The sequence below is a fragment of the Aricia agestis genome, chromosome 14, assembly GCF_905147365.1.
Source record: "Aricia agestis chromosome 14, ilAriAges1.1, whole genome shotgun sequence".
Lineage (NCBI taxonomy): Eukaryota > Metazoa > Arthropoda > Insecta > Lepidoptera > Lycaenidae > Aricia > Aricia agestis.
Genome location: NC_056419.1, coordinates 9401253 through 9423327, shown reverse-complemented (window position 1 = coordinate 9423327; position 22075 = coordinate 9401253). Strand labels below are relative to the sequence as shown.

Sequence of the window (22075 nt, the reverse complement as noted above, 5' to 3'; positions counted from 1 at the left end):
CATTTTGTTTATAAAACATAATATTCTCTTTCTTTATCTACCTTAAATGTGTGCAATTCAGCCGATTTTTTTCTAAGTCTATTTGATGCAATCTATGATTTAATAATTTCGAAAAATTATTATGTTTCAAGCGAAACTTACACATAACTTGTGCAATCAAAAGAATATACATTACTACGGCATCCAACATTTTACTTCGATTAAAAGTAGACTAAGTCCTTTCCTGTAATCTAGTTTAGACTAGAAAAAGGACGCGCACCTTATTTTGTTACTTTCGGCCCATTTTGTAACCTCTTGTATATCTATACATAATATTATAAAACAAAGTCCCTTTTTTTCCCTCATGTCCCTGTTGTTCCCTGTTGTTCCCTTTAATCTTTAAAACTACGTAACGGATTTTGATGCGGTTTTCTTAAATAGATAGATTGATTCAAGAGGAAGGTTCTTAAGTATAATAATATTCATTAAATAGTGGAGAAATACTGTTATTGTTGAGGTTTCCAATGTGATGTCGTAAATAATTATTATTTTTTCCGCTCACATTGCAAACGCAGGCTGAACCCTACGAGATTTATCAAAATAATGTACCAAGTATTGTACACAAAGAAAAGGTCTACAGAAAACTCCGCGATGGTACATGTCTATCTCTTATGGATATCCCATAGGGTTGTTGAGGAAGTGATTATGAGGAAGAGGAGGAGGAAGAGGAATTGTCACGCGCAAATTTAGAGGATGCGGATGAGGAAGAGGATATTTTTTTGAGGAAGAGGATGCGGATGAGGAAGCGGAAGAGGAAGTACGTCCATATAGTACAGCGTCTCAATGTGGGCAATAACGCCCCCTTGTGGGCGCTGAATCTAAAGGGGGGTAGTGTGGGACTCAGAAAAAATGGCGGCGTTTTGTAGAGGCTGGGGGGGCTAATATTACCGACAAAGTTGTGGCAAATGCCTTTTACTTTAAATTAGGAAAAGAAAGTAGGTGAACCGTGAAACAATGGGGGCGCTAAAACATATTTTGTTCTCAAAGTGGGCAGTGGAGAAAAAAGGCTGGGGACACCTGATATAGCACTACACTTCGGTCTAATTTCGATTTTGGATAAAATAAATCAAATTATTAGATTATTCGCAATGCGTGCGTAGCTGCGTACACGCGTAAACAAAACAACGCTTGCTAATAGGTATGTCAAATTAAAACAAACAAGCAAGGAACAGCGCGGGTGGCGGGAGGGGAGGTCTCGCTCGCCCGTTCGGTCCGGCATCGCGCTCTGGCGTGTGCGTTGCCGATCGGATACGCGACGCGCATGCGCAGTGAAATTCCTCATAAATTCCTCTTAAATTTTGAGGAAGCGATAGCGGAAGAGGATTTTTGTATTTTTATTTATGAGGATGCGGTAACGGTTGCGGAACCCAAAATATTGCGGAACTTCCTCATTATGAGGAAGAGGAAGAGGAATCCTCAGCAACCCTAATATCCCACAATAACATTTTTTTGTCATTTACTTTTAACGACAAATAATGGCTAATTTTCGAAGCGATTTTAAACAATATGGCATTAATAATCCTTATTCAATTAAACACTTTAAATACATTGTTGATTTAAGGCGACGATAAACCCTAATTTGTTATTCCGTGACTCCCGGTTTACCTAGTTCCAATATAATAACGAAATGTAAAAAATATGAGATATAAAGCACAATATTTAAAATACTTTAAACCATAAACATTTTAATAAAACGTAATACTTTGGCTGTAATTAATTTACAAACTCACCTCCGATAAAAATCTATTTCATCGAAATATAAGTATTCACTAGGATAAATTATACATTTTATTTGAATAAATTGTTAGTAAATCTATATTAAAGTCTTCTGAACCGAACAATTTTGTTTCTTAATATTTATTTCCAAAGATATTTAAAAAGACATGAAAAATACAACGATGTTAATAACTTAATACTGGATATGGCATACGCCATCAAAACTGTTTTTGCATGAAAAATGTGTATCGGGAAAATATTGTCGTCCTTTTTTGTCTTACAATAATAGCATATACTACTTCTCTTTCACTCATTTTACGCTTTCAATGCATATTTTACGTAATCAATGCATTAAACACGTCCGACTGTCACCGCGTCCTATGGCACATTGCTGTCAGATGAGTGAGCTCACTCATTTCGAGGGTGACACATTTTCGCACTGTCGATTGTATGGAATGCCTTTTCTAAAGGTTATAATTCTATGGAAAAATAGAGAAAATCCGCCCCTAGTAACTACAGTTTTATGCTAAGCTAAAATGAATCTAATAAGTTTTAGCTTAGCGATGCGTATACGCTTGGTCTTTGGTTGTGTGCAAGGTTATCGTTTTGGATTTAGATTAATCCCCGCCCTAATATAGATCTATATGGCTCTTTACAGCGTATGATTGAAATTAATATTTTCGAAGATATTACCTATTTAAAAATTGCGAGACAGCTTTCGCGGCGGTACCGATCAATGCGGGCCACGGGTAGTTATAATGATAATATATATAAAATCAAAACTGCTGAATCGATTTTAATCATTTTTTCCGTGGTTATATATTTTATATCTGTGCGAAGCCGGGGCGGGTCGCTAGTTTTGTATATAAAATAATGTTCTAATTTTCAATTATACTTACGTGAACTTATATGACGTGGTGTGAAGCGTCCATAGATATTATTATTATTATTAATATACTTACAAAAATATTTTTCTTACTCTACCACCTCCTTGAAAGTATCATCTAAATCATCCAAATAAGCAATTTCAGTTTCCATTCCTTTCTTCAGTAAAGTTATTTAACTTGAACTTAAATATTTTATTGGCGTGAGCTAAAATTGAGTAAATTGTAGAAATGAACAATTTCTGGATGTGTCCGGGGAATACCCGTCCGGACCATGGTCCATGAGGCTTTGCTCAAATATTTGAGTATTTATTACTTTGAAGTTTGAGTTGTTTTTATTTTTTCATTTTATCAACAAGTTTCTGATATTAGAAATGCAAAAAAATGCCTCTCTAATGTTTACTTATAACAAGCATAACACATGTGTGATGTGGATGGATTGCAAACTTTTGAATGAAGGCTAACATTGTAACTTTACTACTTTATCATCTTGTAATTTTACAACATGGTTGTTCAAAAGTTATTTGAGTGGCGTCTCTTCTCGTGTAGTTTAAAAACTAAAATTATTTATGAACAAAACCACGATATTTCTTCGCGGAAAATTATTACCAGAATTAATCATACATAATCCAGAGTGAAAACTTTTTAATGCTCTTTCCCGGGGCTGTCCATACCATATTTAAATCGGTTCATCAATTAAATACGACTTGAAGTAACAAACAGACTGATAAGTGACAGCACTACTCAGTCTTAGTACCCTATTTACAAATTTAATTGGAACAAAATTATAATTATGGATATGGATAAAAATACCAATCATTAATATTATGTTAATTAATCCAAAAACTACGTCTGGAATCTGAACAGCAAATAATAGAGAGACCTTCAAAGTTGGCCACATTAACTACACCTGCTGTATTTTGGGGTCGAATTTATAAATCTCTCTCAATATTATTTCCATCACAATGTAGGTTGTACATAAATCTACATCTGTTACCGAAATCAATAATAACTTCTTATGTACAAATACTTTTAATGAGGAATAATGTTTAAAAATATAGAGAAGTTTTATAGACGGGTGGCAAAGTACGCTTATATGGGCAACTAAAATTGCTCAACTCCAGTCAATTCTGGTCAACTTTCAACGGCAACAAGCAGCGATATTGCGCAATACAATATTGAGTGACGTGGCCGATATGAAATAAATTTCTTCATATTGCTCCACTAATTGCTCCAGATCGCTCCATTCGTGTCGCCGAGCAATTATTGCCGTAATTATTGCCCGTGTAAGCGCATCTTAAGCCAACAATAACGACCGACATTGACTTGTCATTACCCATACCCAATAACCCAACCTAGGTATATTATGTCATAACCCGACCAAATTACGTAGATCCGCCATCTGCACATGAATCGATTTCTCTGAATTTACATTTAGGCCCCGTCCACACTGAGAATTGAAGACATGAGTCGAAGAACCAGGTAAGTAACAGTAAAAAATTGCCGTTTTTCTGCATAAATGAAGGCTTTAGGGCCGGAAAAATAATTTAAAATAAACAAACTGTTGATTTTATGTGTAGCCAAATATATTAGCCAGGTGACGAAATAGATAAGTTACAAGGTTTGTTCAAATTATAAGGGAAAAATGAGTAATTGTCCGTATGTTACGAAATGTTAGTTATATTTTGATTCTTTATCACGTTTTTAATTCTGGAAAAATTATATGAATATATTTGCGAGAATAAGGGCCTATTACACCACTTCCTGATAAGTGCCGGATAGGCTATCCACAACTCAACTTGACAGATAGAGTATGCAGAATCTGTCAAAATAGTTGTGGATAGCCTATCCGGCACTTTATCAGGAAGTAGTGAAACAGGCGCTTATTCTCGCAAATTTATTCATATAATTTTTCCATCGGCACGGCCGCGGCAGTGCGGATACTCTTTGCGAAAAAAAAACCGCACAATTAAAATTGGCAGTGCGGACAGGCACTTTGTATAGAAAAAACAACTAACTTTTGAATCCTCATTGTTAAGTACCCTTAACCAGCTCTGGATTTATGTATAGGCAGTATAGGCCATGGTCTATGGGCGGCAGGATCCTTGGATGATGATGCAGAGTTCGTACATAGGGGCGGCAAAATTAAAGTGGCCTATACTTACTCATTAAAAAAAATCCGGCCCTACCCGTAAATCAAACTTATTATCTTACTGTACGGTTAAAAAGGCACTAAATAAAATTTACTGTCGGATCAAAAGTGATTTTTATGAAAAATGGATCTGTGTTTCTAAAAAAAATTATATTTAATTTGTCTTGCCAAACCGCCTGACCTCAGAACAGGAAAATCTGACTCATTATATATTCCAATCAAATCCCTAACTGGACCAAGTTGGAATAATTTAGGGTGGGTTGCACCAACTTACTTTAACTATAACTTTGACCATAACAAAATGTCAAATGAGCTGTCAAATCCTTAGTAAAAGTCCATAATGGATGCCATATTAATTGACGATAACCTTAACCTTAACTATAACTACGCCTCTGGTGCAACCACAGAAATAGATCAAGGTGCAACCCACCCTTAGATGTCTTGCGTTACTTGATATACAATTAATGGCCGGTTTACATAACTCCAATAAGGTCCAATCCAACGCTGGCTGGAAAAGTGTAAACGGGCACTGGGATGCTCTGTAATATTAAAATACTGAATTACTTTCTAGTGCAATAATTCATCAACTCTGTCTGATACGTCAGAAATATTATAACCTCCTCCTTTTTGGAAGTCGGGTAAAAAGCGCTTGATAGAGAAGAACAAAACATTGTAATTAGCGTATCCAGTGTGTAACAATTTTTTATTAGAAAGGGGGTTCCTAACTCCAGTCAAGACCCAAAAACGTATTGCTAATATTGAGAGAGTAGTACGAGGTCAATGCGATGACAAAAATTAATCAAATCAAAATATACACTTGAAGAATATACACTTTTTTTTAGGATTGCGTATTTTACTTCCCATCAAAGTTCAAACTTATTCAAATTCAAAAAGTTTAAAGAATTCTTTCATTGCATTTGAAGCCAAGTACTTTGCATAATTTTTCACTTGCTGCTTCTTGTCTCATAATATAGGGCTTGGGGGTGAGCCAAAATCTTTTTGTTTTCGCTTCGTTATAGAATCGCCGATCAAAATGTATGGAATTGACATTAGACGAGTCGAACGTCAACGTCATATTAACGAACGCGTATGTCAATTCCATACATTTTCATCGGCGATTCTATAACGAAGCGTAATTGTGATGTCTTTACTAACACTTGTTTTTGTTTTAGGTAAATCAATTTGTAAATTATAATTCACGTAACTGTACCCTTGTTGCTTTACCAGACCTGCATTATAGAGCAAAGTCTTTCTAATGACATTGGCAACTCACAGAGCTAGCCATTAAAAAAGAAGAAGAAGAAGAACGAAGCGTAAACGAAAAGATTTTGGCTCACCCCCCTGGTTACACCTACAGAGTATAGTGGCGAGACAGCGGTAAGACAGCGCTCTCGGCCAATAAAATTGTCTGTTAGTGCCACTGTCCTGTATTTTTCTCACTCTTTAGATGTAATAGGCCCATAAGGCCTCTCCAATCATAACAAGCCTAACCACGGCCTAAGTGGATTTCGCCGCATTGCTCGCTGATGCATTAAGGATTCGATTCCGGCCGGCGAATCGATCTGACATCATTCCAGATGACTAATTGCATTTTAGAATGGCGTAAACAGTTTCGGAACGTGCTCATAAATCTAACATCCATCCTGCTGCTCGAAAAGCATACCACTCTGGTTTTATTTTGTGGCTTGAAATTATTATCTCTCTAATATCTTTCCTTCTATATTTAACTTCAATTGAAGCCACGTCTTTACTCAAGCGTATCCCAATCTCCAATAACAATGTACTTTAGACATCCTTGCAATGCTAATTGCAGACAAAGTCTGTACAAAAGTTACATTATTCAATGTGTACCAATAGTACGAGTCTTCTGGAAACTTCAACCGCTGCCAAACTTAGTCTGGATCTGCAGCTGTTTGCGGTCTATCAAAACTGGCCAGACAGGACCAACTAAATAATAGATTGCACAAATTTGGAAGCTATACTTGACGAAGCTTGGGACCGCGTTTGGCCAAAATAAAGGTAAAGAACCTGTGCATAATGTGGTCAAATATGTCTGTCTTCCGCCATTTGCATTTTGATAACAATTGACCCTAGCATACCCAAAATAGAGTGTTCTGCTACATATAATAATACGTCTATGATTATCTCACTGCGTAGCCAAATTTTGTGGAAAAGTTGCTTTATTTTGGTGACATTTATACCAACCATGCGCTTAAACCAAAAATGAAAAAGAAACTTCGGAAATTCAAATTTTCATACGCATCAACATTTTAATCTCACGAAGGCTGACACTCTAAGATACGGCGCGGAGAAAAACATCGGGAATTTATGGTAGTGAATTATTTCAATTTCGTCGTATTATACGGTATTAAACAGGTTGGTCGGGGGTTCCCCGGGTGGCAATAAATTTCTCGTTATCAGCCCTAATTGTCGGGGAAGGGAATGCAAGACGTATTCGGGAGTTCGCAATTAGTTTGTGCGTGTTTTATTACAACCCGGCCGCCGCGCCGTGTGGCTGGATTTGGGAAGTATTATCAACAGTATTGCCTTAAATTTTTTGATTAAAACCTGTTTTTAACTTTTAAGGCCCTGTAACGAGTCCGATCAAAAAACTATAAAATAGCAGGCGCAAAGTGTGTAACTGAAAGCGTACCAGCCGAACCTTTGCGCTGCTATTTTATAGTTTTTTGATCGTCGTTTTTTTATACATCAATTAAATTAAGTCACAAAAACGAATCGCGCTAGATATATTCTTTGTCTTTAATTAAGTGCAAAAATTATCTGAAAATTCCAAATAATTTGGACATAGTATGGAAATTTCGTTAAAAGAAGAGGTAACTTTGGAATTTTTTTCTATCGAGTGAAGTTCATGATATTGTGTAATGGAAGATAAATTCCACTGTGTCCTTAACTAACACATATATTTTTTTTAGAATTTAAATTACTATATTTTTGTGTCTACTGTGACATTTAAATCTTGAAAATCGTCCGTTTCTGGGAATACAGGCCCTTAAGGCTGATTTTAATTGATAATATCTTTACTAATATTTTTATCCTCTTCATGCTTACATTCAAACAGATTCAGATGAGTATGAGTATTGAGTTACTTTGCGGGTCGGAAAAGGACAAGGATAGTTTTTGCTGCGTAAAATTTTTGTACATTGGAGTGATTACGCGTTGGTATCACTCAAAAAATGTCTAAGGGTGGGTTGCACCAACTTACTTTAACTATAACTTTAACTTTAACCATAACAAAATGTCGAATGAAATGTCAAATGCCTAGTAAAAGTCCATAATGGACGCCATATTTGACGATAACCTTAAGGTTATCAACAAGCAACAGAGGCGTAGTTATAGTTAAGGTTAAACTTAACTATAACTACGCCTCTATTGCAACCCACCATAAAGAAAATTCATTCAGTACCTATCTGTTGTGTCCTCTTTCTTTCTGTATATTTTTGTATCCTTTATACAAACACAATATGTTCAATTAACTGTTAAATAAATAAATCGTCAGCATCTGGCGTATAGCTATTTCTTTCTATTCCCCTATAGGATAAAATATGTGTAAAGGACCTTTCCTTATTAATAATAGAAAAACATTGTCAACACGTCAGATGCAGACCTACTCCTACGAGCTACGGATAATGTTCTTTCAATTGATAAATGTAGTAGAAACTTTTATTATTCGTAGAGTAGAAAGGAATAAATCTGGAATAAATAAACCCGTTTGCAATAGAATTGTACCTATTTGTGCATGTTATTTATTTTGGCGACCTCTTTGCTCCATTAGCGCTGAGGCCGGAATTCGAATTCCAAAGTCAAAGAAGCTAAATATTTCCTATCTTCCTTGGTTATAAATTCAAATGAAATATTTTTTCTGAGATTTCTCAGAAAAGTTAAAGTACAAAACAACGTAAAAGTCGGCCAGACAGTTAGATTTGCCATGTCTGTTATTAGGTCTATGGAACTTACTATTCGTCGTAAGTTTCACTTTGTAAGGGGTTTAAGGTATGAAAACTACATATAAAGGCTTTTTGTTTAATCAAAATGGATTGCGTCTTATCTGAGTAGCGCAGGTCGCACTTAATTATAGTTAGCGTCGCTCTCGGGTAGGGTGACCAGGGTAAACGCAAAAAGCCGGACAGACTAGGATACTTCCGGGACAATCAGCTGATGGAGATGATAGTCGGAGTGGTCAGACACAGCATGCCAAAATGTTAAAAAAGCGTAAAAGTTAATTTTTTTTATAGCAAATACCGTCTTCTAGACACGATACTCTTAGGCCGCCATTACACTAGATATACTGAATAGGTACAATACAAGGATTAATTTATGAAATTTTTCAGTAGCGTCGAAGTGTTTGTACCTATCCCTTGACCTTTGCCACAGAAAAAATAATAGTACAAGTACCTTTGCTAAAGTGGTGAAATGAAATAAATTTTTTTATCATATTATCCAAAGAAAGTATATTAAGTAACACCTTATAAACATTTTCTTCATAATCATCCCATGTCATAAAAGGTTTCAAACTATTCTATCGCTATCCAATGTTTCCCGAAAAATAGCTCAGTGTCTAAAACCCGGAAAACGGGTATGTCCAGCATTATCCGCACGATTGGCGACCCTTATCCCAGGAGACTATTTTCGTATGCGATCTTATTACGTTACTTCAAATTATATTATGGATCATGTTATATTATCCTGAGACCACATGAAAAATAATTACGTTTCCACATGTAGGTATTGTGCGCTTTTATAATTTTGGACGTGGCGGCACGTCCACGATACTCATGGACGTCCGCGATAAAACGATAACATAGGGAAGTAAAATGTTTGGAGATAAATGATAATAATATAATGAAGACGCTTTTAAATTTCCGTCGACGATAACTTTTTAACGTGCACGTTAGAAACATCACGACGTCTACACTCTTCTGAACCGCACAAAACGTCCGCGGTGCGTAAAAAAATATCCACAGCCGAATATATAACCTCCTCGTTGTTTGGAAGTCGGTTAAAAATCAAAAGGGCATTTAACGTACCCAACGTTTTGTTGTGAAAGTCGGGGTCCTCGATCACGTGAAGTCCGGAATTATAAAAGCGCACATTCAATCGATTTTATCTGACAAACCTCTTTCACTATTTCTTGAAATGATAAAGGAAAGGTATTTCATTTACATTGGGTAGTCACGCTTTCATTCCGTACATATATCATAAATGCAAGAGTGTGTTTTTCTGTGACTTCTTTATACGCACACTCGCTCCTTTTCCGGACTTCCTTCTTCATTTTTCAGAGTACACTTAGGTTGGGTTGCACCAGAGGCGTGGTTAAAGTTATGAAATGAAATGAAATGAAAATGAAATGAAATGAAATGAAATGAAAATATACTTTATTGTGCACAATCAATTACATAAAATACAAAGATTAAATAGAAATAATATTAATAAATGCAGAAAGCACACAAAGGCGGCCTTATTACTTAGCAGCAATCTCTTCCAGGCAACCTTTGAGCGAGAGGATTAGAATGCTGAAATCGGGTATAGTGCTAAAAGTATATTAATTGAATACTGAGACATAAAAAGTTAAAGTTATGGTCAAAGTTATGGTTATAGTTAAGGCTAATTTAACTTTAACCTTAACTTTGACCACAGAATTTGACAGAAGACGTTGCTGGTCCGACAAAGCTTTATAAGAACGTGGGCGGGGGCGCTGCTGGTAAAGGAGAACTGTCAAAAACGGCGTTTTTGTATGATGACAGCGTTAGTTACTTTTTTCGCCACGTGCATTTAAAGCCTTGTCGAGCTCTATATTTATGGTTGAATATGGCATCTTGATGGCGTCCATTTTTAACTTTAACCAAAGATTTGACATTTTGCATTGTAGTTAAAGTTAAAGTTACAGTTATAGTAAGTTGGTGCAATCCACCCTTAAAGTTCTACACGTCCTATACTTACGTACTTGTTTCAAAATAAACAAAGCAAAATCACAGATATAATATGAAGGAGTGATTACTCAAGTATAAAACATTTCCTCAACTATCGGAAACCGTTTAAAGTTTTCCTGTGTTTATTTAACGTTACTTAATATTTTCTAATGATCCAGAAGAAAATTATCTTCAGTTTAAAGCAACATCTCTGAGAGCAAAGTAGCGATGAAAGTTTGTTTATTATTAGTTTACACTTTGCCAAAGTTGTCTTAGCCCGTGGCACTTAAATTCGAAATAAGCCAATCGTGGAGAAACTTCTTAACAACTCGTGTAATATCATATGTTTTACTAGAACGTAATATTGTTTGTATTACTCACGAGGATTCGTTTATTTATGATATACAGATAAGAGTTAAATATTATTGAAGAATTCTTAACTATAATTACATGGTGTGTAAGAATACAGTAAAAGAGTCTTAAAGTAAACAGTAGTTCTGTTTCACAGTTAGCCAAAGACACCTCAGAGTCTACCATATAAACTAAAAATCTCATACAACAAAAAGTAACGCCACATCAACTCAAGTGTAAATGGTCCCAAACAACTCCGAAGTCGCTCCATTATTTTGGCCGCTACTTTTTTCTATACCAGAAAGCTTTTGATATTTCATTTGTCACTGCAGCACTGGAGCTATGTATCCGTAAGGTTTTTGGTGTTTGAAACATCACAGCTGTTTCACACGACAATCGACACGAAAGACTCTACGGCTACACCATCGAAGAAATAGCGTACCTACGTCATATGGATGGGTTAAGACTTAAGCTGGAAACAAATTATCGAACGTTTTCATCAGATGCGGCTTGTTGCTATCTGATTAATACAAAATACACTAAACTGTGCATTGTCTGACATAAGTCGCGGACGTAACCTTGAGCAATTGGACGTCCGAACTCCGAACAGAATCTGACTGGCCGGATATTTTTGCATCCGCGGACGTCCACAGATGAACCGCGCACATTGTTAAGCCGCGTCCATTAGCCGCGACTTATAATTTGTTTCTAGCTTTATGCTTATGACATGTTTAGACGCGTGATCTGTCTGTCCAAATCACTTTGGCCCGCCATCTGCCTATAAATCAACTTCTCTGATAGTACAATTAAACATGACCAAGTCACTGAATCCGACAACAGCTAGGTGGCTATTATTATTATGTTATACGAGATGACTCCCGCAACTTAGTTGCGCTAAAATCGTTTATTGCGCGGGAACCGTACATTTTCCGGGATAAAAAGTGTCCTATGCCCTTTACCGGAACTCAAACTATCTCCATGCCAAATTTCAGCAGAATTGGTTCAGCAGTTTGGGCGTAAGAGCTAACAGACCGACAGACACACTTTCGCATTTATATAATATACTAGATGACGCCCGCAAGTCCGTTGCGCCAAAACGCGCGTTTATCGCGTGGGAACCGTACATTTTCCGGGATAAAAAGTGTCCTATGCCCTTTCCCGGAACTCAAACTATCTCCATGCCAAATTTCAGCAAATTCGGTCTAGCGGTTTGAGCGTGAAGAGGTAACAGACCAGCGTTGCCAGATTTTTTTTGTGCCAAGTCGGGACTTTAGAACTTTTTGAGTGAAAAAGCGTGATTCTTCAGTCAAAAGCGGGATAAAGTAAAAAAAGGTATAAAATCAAAAGTTTTTTTAATGTTTATCTTTTTATTTGCGTTAAAATAACATTTACGTGACAATAGAGAGCTAAAGTAGCCAAAGAAAATCCACCTCATGCCTTTACATCCCACACTCATCTTCATTACGCAACTTTTTTTCTCAGCACGCTGCACGTACGTTCGGGCTTTCCCCGAAAAGCGGGACTGAACCTGTCCCGCGCGGGACATTTAATTTTGATGAAAAAATCGGGACGTCCCGCCAAAATCGGGACGTCTGGCAACGCTGTAACGGACAGACAGACAGACACACTTTCACATTTATAATATTAGTATGGATGCTTCAACTCCCAAGCGGCCGCGATAACAATAGAATAGCTATTGTGTCTGGTTTTTTCACGATCGAGGGATTAATATGGATGGTAATAACATGTTTCCCTCTATCTTTCCAGACTCCGAACTCGAGGAGTTGGGTGAGCAGCTACCACGATACCGGCCCGACTCCATCGCGGCGCTGCGCAAGGCCACGCGGTTCAGCGAGCCGGAACTCAAGAGGCTGTACCGGGGGTTCAAGGCCGAGTGCCCCACTGGGGTCGTGAAAGAGGAGACCTTCAAGATCATATACTCGCAGTTCTTCCCGCAAGGAGGTAAGTTCACGGCAAGTATGCGTGGGTTTGATTCAAATGGAATTCGTGGGTCTAATGCGGGGCTTACACGGGCAACTATGCACGATTTACGCCGCACGGCTAAAATCGACCCGTGTAAATCCACCATAATGGACGAAGCTCTCGAGCCACACGAGCGTAATTTTGTAACCAACTCATTAGTATAAAAAATAATTACTTTTCATATTTTTCTGGTCACCGAAATTCTAACTACATACTCACAAAATTACGCTCGTGTCCATGTTCATAATTAAAAGCAAGATCGAAATGAGCTCCTGGCATTTTTACAGACACTTAAGAACTGATAAAAAATAATGCAGTTTCTTTGATTTGTGAACAGCCTATGTAAAATTTATATTATATAAAAGAATGACACGATTCCCAAAGCGGTATTTGTCACCGTTTTTACAAGACATCGTGCACCGCTTCGCTACGGCCGCTATATGACGTCTACGCTTTCTAGGAAACAAATTTTTAGTTTATCATTTTGCTTGACCTGAATCTCTTTAAACCCTACAAGTTACAACCTTAATTTTAGAGAACAAAATTCATCACTTAATATTATGTAATGAGTACTCTAATATTAACAACTAACAAGAACCATAATATGATTACTCGTTTGAGAGGTTTCTAGTCAGAAATTATAGTTCTTAATATATATTAATGTGTAGTTATTATATTAAACTTACAGACTACAGTAAATACATACTGTAATTCTTGTCTGATTTCCCCAGGGCAAGTCAGGGTATGAAACTTACATTTATTTAACTTCTCAGTCCTGAAAATGACCCTTATGCTGTTGGCGTAAAGGTCCTGTTACAGGACTTAATACGTTTAACGCCTAACGGCAATCTAAGTTGGTTAATTCCATGATTCCACCGATTACACTCTCGCATTAAACTACAAAGTAATGTTAAGCCATGCTTACACTAGCAGACCTGAGAGCCCACGAGAATTAGACACGAGGAGTAAATCTAGACCAAAATCGATATATAGACGACAAGTATATTTTCATGACTATACTGTCAAAAAAACTGGAAATATAAGATGTAAAGGCGCCTCTTCACAATGGTCCATGCTGACCCACTAGTCTACAAACCATCACCATCGGGATATAGTGCTGTATGATGGCGGACAATTTTCACTTTCCAGGCGTCGTGCGCTGTTGACTTGTAGTAGGCCATCGTGGGCCAATTATTAATGTGTAAGTACTTAATATTTTAAAACTCAAAACCAAATATTGTTTATTTTTTTTTTGTCGCATTTTAAGGGTTCCGTAGTCAACAAGGAACCCTTATAGTTTCGGTCTGTCTGTCCGTCCGTCTGTCTATCCGTCCGTCTGTCTGTCCGCGGTTTTGCTCAGAGATAGTCTCTGAGCAAAACCGCGGACAACAAGACCTACAAAGCTGTAATTCGGTATGAATGCACATTAATGATGCCGACAAAATGGTATATAAAATCTTTGAAAAAAAAATTTACGGTACCTCCCCTACACATCAATGCGGGGGTGATTTTTTTTTCGCGTCCACCCCACCGTATGGAGTCGTTGGATAGGCTTTTTAAAAATATTCAAAGCGTATTCAAAGATCATTTTCCGATTTAGGTTTCCAATTTGTGAAATAAGTATGATGTCTTAAAGCGGAAAAAATCGTTAGAGTCCAGTGTTAGTCCCCCCCCCTTCTACCAGCTAAACGTTTGCTTCTAGAAATGCGAAAAAATTTACGGGAGTAAGAAATATGCTGAATTTAAAAGGAAAACTATCACGGCTAAGAAGACTTCATAAGTTATTGAGTACCTAATAGTCGATCAACTAAAAAAAATGTATACTTACGTAGAAGTACAAAGGAACTTTTCGTTCAAAATCCTTTGAACGTAACTGAGATGATGTTTTTAGCAGTGTAAAACACCTTTTAATTGTGCATTTATTGACCATACAAAAATTATCAAAAACTAGCGATACTACGGAACCCTATATTGCGCGTGGCACAACACGCACTTGGCCGGTTTTTATGTAAAATTTTGACGATTATGTTGCAATGATTTATACATATAATTGTAAATACCCATTTGCGCCGATTATTATCATAAAATTGCAATCGTAAAAGGAAAAGGTATTTAAAAATTAGGCAAAATTTTATGTTTCATAAAAATAAGATTTTGCCCGGGGAAAAATTTACGGGCAATAAAATTTGGGCAGACTTAGAACCCGCTAAGTGGCAAGAGCCCGCACTAATTGTTCCCCAGGAATGAGCTTACTGTCGGCTCCGGGACTATAAATAAATTAAAAGCTTAGCTGTTCACGGTTTTCGGGAAAATGGAGGGCTTAAATTTTGTATTAATTTTGGTAAACTTTTTTTTTAATATTCGAGACACGTCTTATAGGCTCCAGAATAGCGGGACTGTGACGGATGATTGACAAATACAGGCGGTTACGACCGTGTAAAGGGGCATGATCGACGTCGATTGTGATGTAGACTCAATCAGTCAGATCATGTTAGCTATCAAGTCCCAACGTGTGGAAGAGCCTTTAAACCCCATAAACACACTTCTAAATTGTCACAGGTGTGTCACGTCACAGAATACGTCATATTATTAGTACAAGACGTAGTCACGTATAATCTGGACGCACCTTTACAAATAATACCGGTTCGAAATTCAAAAAGAATTAAGTTTTCAATTTATAATATCTAGTGATGACTGATGGGAATCGACTTTTTTTCATTTTTATTGCGAAATTAAATAATTAAAAAGTAAGATGTTGTTTTAATTACCCTTCGTTCCGGGACATTGTACGAGTATCAAGATATCTCAAGACGTCTTCGAAAGGTAAGTGTTAAAGCATTAATTTATTGATTAATAATATTATGTGCGTATGTGTATAGTATTTCCTTAGTCTATGATACTTAGTAGGTAGGTAACAATAAACCTAACTTAAGACTAATAACCTACGAATAATAAAAACTATTATTCGTAGCTAATAACCAAATAAAAAAATCCCGTCCTGGAAACTCCACTACGAACTACGAATAGATTTTGTTGGACGAGGGATTTCTACTAACTACACGTACGCAAGTTACGATTAATTTATTCATGTCCAAAAAATAATAATAATGGCCGATTTACATTATTCCAATCTGGATTAGTGATCCAATCACTATTCACTGCAGGTTTTTTTTTTATGAGATAAGGGGGCAAACGAGCCAACGGGTCACCTGATGGTAAGCAACTTTCGTCGCCCATGGACACTCGCAGCATCAGAAGAGCTGCAGGTGCGTTGCTGGCCTTTTAAGAGGGAATAGGGTAATAGGGGAGGGTAGGGAAGGGTAGGGAAGGGAATAAGGTAGGGGATTGGGCCTCCAGTAAACTCACTCACTCGGCGAAACACAGCGCAAGCGCTGTTTTACGCCGGTTCTGTGAGAACGTGGTATTTCTCCGGTCGAGCCGGCCCATTCGTGCCGAAGCATGGCTCTCCCACGTCTATATGCGTCTCACGCAGGTGATCCAATCTAATGCTGAATTGCACTGAATTCCATTCCAATGCATTCCAGTGCCCTGGAGTTAATTTTAGTGTTGGAGTAGCACTGGATTGGAATCATGTAAACCGGCCATAAAGTGACTTATATTTTAGAAAGTCTCTACTCCCTTAAAATTGGTAACACGTAAAATACATTAAACAGACATAACAGTTGTTATACTCATAAAAACCATTTGCGAATTACGAATAACGTTACGGCGAAAATTTACGACTGAAAATATTGGTAGGTTTTGATTCAAAAAATATCATTAAATTTAAATTATACCTTACCTTACCTTCTAACATTGAGGATAGTTATGAATTTCAATTATTACTTATAGTTAGTAGGTGTTGGAAATCCATGCTTTAGGGTCAGTTCATGTGGTTAATTGCAACGAACCGAAGAGCGGTCCGTTATAAATGAGGTGTCAATACAAATTACGTATGGTGTTTAAGGAAGGAAGGGGGTCGAGTCAAATCTCATCTAATCTTACGTTGGGTCTTGGGTCTCGGCAAATCACACGTAATTTTTTTTTTTTTTGTTACAAAAAAATTACCACAAAATGTTCAAGTTGTTGAATATACTAGGGCTTGCTTCGTTCGACCTGATAATAATTATTAAGGGTTGGTTCTTCGTGCCGTTCGTGCGCGAGTCCTACTCACTTTTAGCTGCCTTTTTTTCTATGTATACTTCCGCCGATGTCTCGCTCTGACAAAAAAATTTAGGGTGACGTTAGCTGTAGTTCTACATACTGACTGTGAAACAATCCAACGCGTTTACGTAAGAAACCCACATTTTGAAAAATCTCACGTGAGTTTGGGGGGCCTCCCCCACCCCCCCAAACATTTAGGGTTTCAAGGGTTAAATAAAATCTCACGAAATCTCACCTTCAGAAAATGTAAAAAAAACACCTCACGTAATTTATGGACGTCCCCTGACGCTGCAGATGGCAGATTATATTTTTTATTTCTAAAAATAGTATTTTTAAAGTACCCAGGAATGTACACACTACACAATGTCCCAAGATGATCTATGGCCCACTGCAGGCCATGCCACTGCGTGCCACACCTAGAAATTGCGTCCGCCATCATAATATTATGGTGATGGCCTGTTAGTGGGCCAGCATGGTATATTTTGAAGATTGATTTAATATGACTTGTTCATGTTAATATCGAATTAAAATTTTAAATAATAAGTATGTAAGTACTTGTTAAATCTTATATATAAAAATGGATTTTCAAATGTGTTAGTCGCGCTAAAACTCGAAAACGGCTGAACGGATTGGGCTGATTTTAGTCTTAAAATATTCGTAGAAGTCCAGGGAAAGTTTTAAAGTGACACGAAGTTCACCGGGACAGCTAGTAAATAAATAAAATAAAATAAAAATAAATATTTTTTTTTTTTATATTACTTAAATAAAATCTATTTTTTTTCGCTCAATCTTAATTTTGCAGCAACAATGTTTAGATTATTATTCCTCCAAAGCCAACAAGATTTATAGTTCTAGTTAGGCACATAAAGGTTTACTACCTGTAAAACTAGAAACATCCCCAATAAACATTTTCAAACAAATTTCAGACGAAACTAAGTTTCGTCTGAAATTTGTTTGACGAAACGAAGTTGGTTCGTAAATTTTTGTGTTTACATCACCTTTTATGACACCTAACTTAACTGCGTGTACTATACGTAGGTATGTGGCATGTTAAATTAAGTATTTTGTTATCACTAGCATACTATAAAACTAAGTACCTTTCAATGGTATGTCCTAATAGGTACCTACATAATAAATGCTAATCATCAAAACTGATAATTTTTGATGATAATAATTTTTAATTATTCAAGATCAAGATACATGCATATAATACGATATATTGTAATCTGGTAAATTTTTGAGGAAGAAAAAGTAGTTTATTTATGTAGAAAATTTTAAACAAAAACCGTACGTGGCTTTAAAAAATAAAATATGCTAGTGGAAGTAAAAACACGTTTGTTTTCCATAAACGTCTTCAGGGAAATGCATCTCATTAATGTTAAGGAAATATGCAAGTAGGATGCTGGAAAAATTCAACAGCATTCGTACTTTCAATTTTATAGTAAGTGTCAAAATATTTTAATTAAATGAGGATTCAAAATTCAAGAAAATCGATGTTTCGTGCCCATTTTCAACCAACAAACTAGTTTTTAGTTTTCAATAGCCCTTGCCACAGAAGATCTATTTCAAACTGTCTAACATTCTAGGGGGCCCGTAGCATGGCTACAGTAGAAATACGCAATTATAAATAAACAGCGGAGATAAACTGAAGGTGCCGTTCCGATCTTTACCGCGGCTAGCCCATAAAGTTAATATACCTAGAGGAATAGAGCAACAATCTCTCGTCATTCACTCTCGGAGCTCGCTGGAGCGCGGTCGCGCCATTTTAACTGTACCTACCTGTGAAGTCGATAGCGTTACGTCCTAACTCCTAACATCGATGAATATCGTTTAAATCAAGTTTAAATAGTCAAAGTATCTACCTATTTAGTAATTATAAATTTGATTATAAATCATTATAAGTGTCATCTTGCACCCCGATAGGGTAAGTGTTGCATATTGTTAAAATTACGTAATATCCAGTTTTGAACTGCTTAATTCGCCACCATTTTGTAATTTATGCTTCATCATGCGAAATCATCTCGTGTTATTAGCTTTTATTTTGTTTTTTAGTTTTTACATTATGTTATTTCATCTCCATTTTATTTATTATTACTTTTTTCGCTATTTAAAAAATGTTACTCCGTTCTGATAGTTCACCTCTGCACCGACTATCTACTCTTGTGGTTATTATTCGCTTGGTCGCGCGGAGCAGGGTGTCACTATCAGAGGAGTCCCATAGGATATATTTTAAAAGTGGACGACGGGTATTCCAGGGTCCGACCTTTGGGATTCGAGACTGAAGAGTGCGACTCCTAGCCCCTTGATCCTGTGCTGGAAGAGGCTGGCGGCCCGATCACTCCCCAGGACCATTCCAGTTTCATCAGGCTGGACTTCCACATGGTTCCCGTTCTCGCCGGTGCCCTTGTTCCCTGTTAAACCAGGAGAGTAACGAAATTCCCCAAAACCAGATCAGACACTTCGTACCCCGACCGTTATTTTTTTATTATAATAAATTGTAATATCTGTTGTCGTTTTGTTTTCTTTAGACCAAAAAGACAAAACGCCACAAGCGATATCGATTTTTCTCAACAATGACTAAAGCTAAGAAATTAAAGTTCATTTTCAGTATTCATCATGTCTATATCTTTGAACCCATAGCACACGATTGGTCAACTTTTATAACACAGAATATATAATCAAAAAGACCTCTGTAAAAACAGGGATTCTAATTTTGCCATCAGAGGAGAGTGTTTTAAGCTTCCAAAATTTGTACATAGATTAGTTCAAGCATACACTATAATTTGCCCATAGCTTATATGAAATATATTTTTAATGGTTTTTAAATTACGCGACAAAAACCATTTTGTCGCTCACATCCTTTCCATTTCTTGCTGTTCCATTTCTTGTTCTATGAGAGACCCGGCCTCTCATAGAAAACAAGCGATCTAAAACATAATAGTAGGGGAGGTCGTGCTCATTTTAAAAAGTCATTTCATACCGAGTGAAAATCGTAACAATAATACTATTCTATTCATAGACATAATATATACTTATGATTCTATTAATACATAAGAGTTTAGATCGTCAGCTACTCCAGTATGCATGGAATAAAAATTGAGAGTATCTCAAAGTTGTTGTTGGGAAGCGTATTGAATTGACATTAAAAAGATCCAAATTCGCACCCAATAAAGGTTCATATCTAGATTATACACGTTTAGGTTCGGTAGGTGCTATTTTAGTTTTAGTATATAACAACAGATGGCGCTTTTAAAGTAAAATGTATATAATTCTTTTTCACAAATATTGACTATCGAATTAATTACTTAAAATTGCTATGTGAGACAATTTTATGGGTAATTCAAACGAAAATCGCCATCAGCTGAATATTTGCAGGTGGAAATGTCGTATACGCGACACCCTAGGATATATTGAGCGCGAAGTAAGGCTATATTGGTTATAGCTTATATCGCTGGCTGACGGGCTTTCCACCCGCATATTAACGACTGACGGTGGTCTTTATTATTAAAAAGGTATCAACATTCACCTGTATACATATTGTACGGTATGAAATTACTTTATATTTTAATTTTTTTAACATAGTTCAGTAACGCGACTGACGTTGAATCCCTTGTCTGCGATACGGCTGACAGTGCATTTTTGGTTAAGCATGACCTCAATCATCATCCATAAAATTTTCATTCGGTATAAAATCACTTTTCGCAATTATTTTTTTTACAACTTTGAAATACTCTCAGTTAACATCCCACCACGCGTGCGGCGCGTGGTGGGATGTTAACGTGGACGCGCGTTTTATTTATTATTTTATGAAATGACTTAGCAAACGATAGCACTACCTCCCCTACTATAATATCCGAAACGATTTTTTACTTTAACGCGGCGTCACAATTGCTCTAGGCCCTAGGGAACCCTGACTAAAGCTAACGCTTACCAGTAAAATCTTTATTTAAAATCGATATGTTTTATATTCAACGATGTAAAATTCCGATCACGTTCGATTCAAATTATTCGGAATATATGAGGGAGCGATTATTCCAGTCTGCCTCGCGTGATAGCGGAGTGGAAACCATAGACAATCCAGGGCTGTCAACTGACCAACTGGAATAAAAATTATTACCCATAAAACTACTCCTCTGCTCGCTAGTAAAAGCTAACCAAATAATATAAGTACGGACACAATGTATTATTCACGCTGACAAAGTAATACAAAGTAAAGAAATGTGTTCCCTAAACATCTCAGTCACGAAATTGTACAAACCAACAGTCGCACATAAAATATAAAGGTACACGTTACAAAAATTTTTGGGAAAATGTTTATGTAAGTAATTTAATTAAGTTTTATTAATGATCGAATTATAAATTAAAAACCGTAATCATTTTAATGCTACTCTGTCTCGTTATGGTTAAGAGGGCGACTAACCCCAAAAATCAAACATCGTCCTTCGCTCTTCACACTCACACCCGTCTTTCATATGCCAGGTGAAAAAGAACGACACGGATTCATCGCCAAATTAGTTTTTTCTCAATAACTCGATAAATATACAACGTTTTGAAAATCCGCTAGGTTGATCTCTCAATGATAGAATTTTATACAATGTGTTAAAATATTAACTTTGTTCAATGCACGGTTATGGCAATAAATAAAAAATTCGTGAAAATTAGATGCATCTTTGTGATTTTTTCTATAGAGAAAATTTTAAGATATCGTGTTTTTGCTCAGATCGAATTCTTGGAAATAAAATGTAGTATCTAATTTTAAAAAATGAAACAATTCGGGGCTTATTTTCAAGTATAAAAATGAATTATAAAATCGACACTTTAGGGTTAGTCGCCCCCTTAAGTATGTGTTATCATACAAA

The 22075-nt window shown here is 36.5% G+C and overlaps 1 protein-coding gene and 1 long non-coding RNA gene across 2 annotated transcripts in view; both read left to right on the top strand.

Moving 5' to 3' along the window:
* The window catches only part of LOC121733926 (Kv channel-interacting protein 4-like), a gene marked incomplete at its 5' end in the record, with an annotated part of 132739 nt that overhangs the window by 97634 nt on the left and 13030 nt on the right, over positions 1–22075 (top strand). The window contains one exon of the mRNA XM_042124328.1: positions 12837–13031. Coding sequence (XP_041980262.1) covers positions 12837–13031 — 195 coding nt within the window. The remainder of the gene's footprint in view (positions 1–12836; positions 13032–22075) is intronic.
* On the top strand, positions 18957–19723 carry LOC121733597. Its single transcript, XR_006036583.1, has 2 exons — positions 18957–19140; positions 19472–19723. It is a non-coding gene; the product is annotated as an uncharacterized LOC121733597 (long non-coding RNA).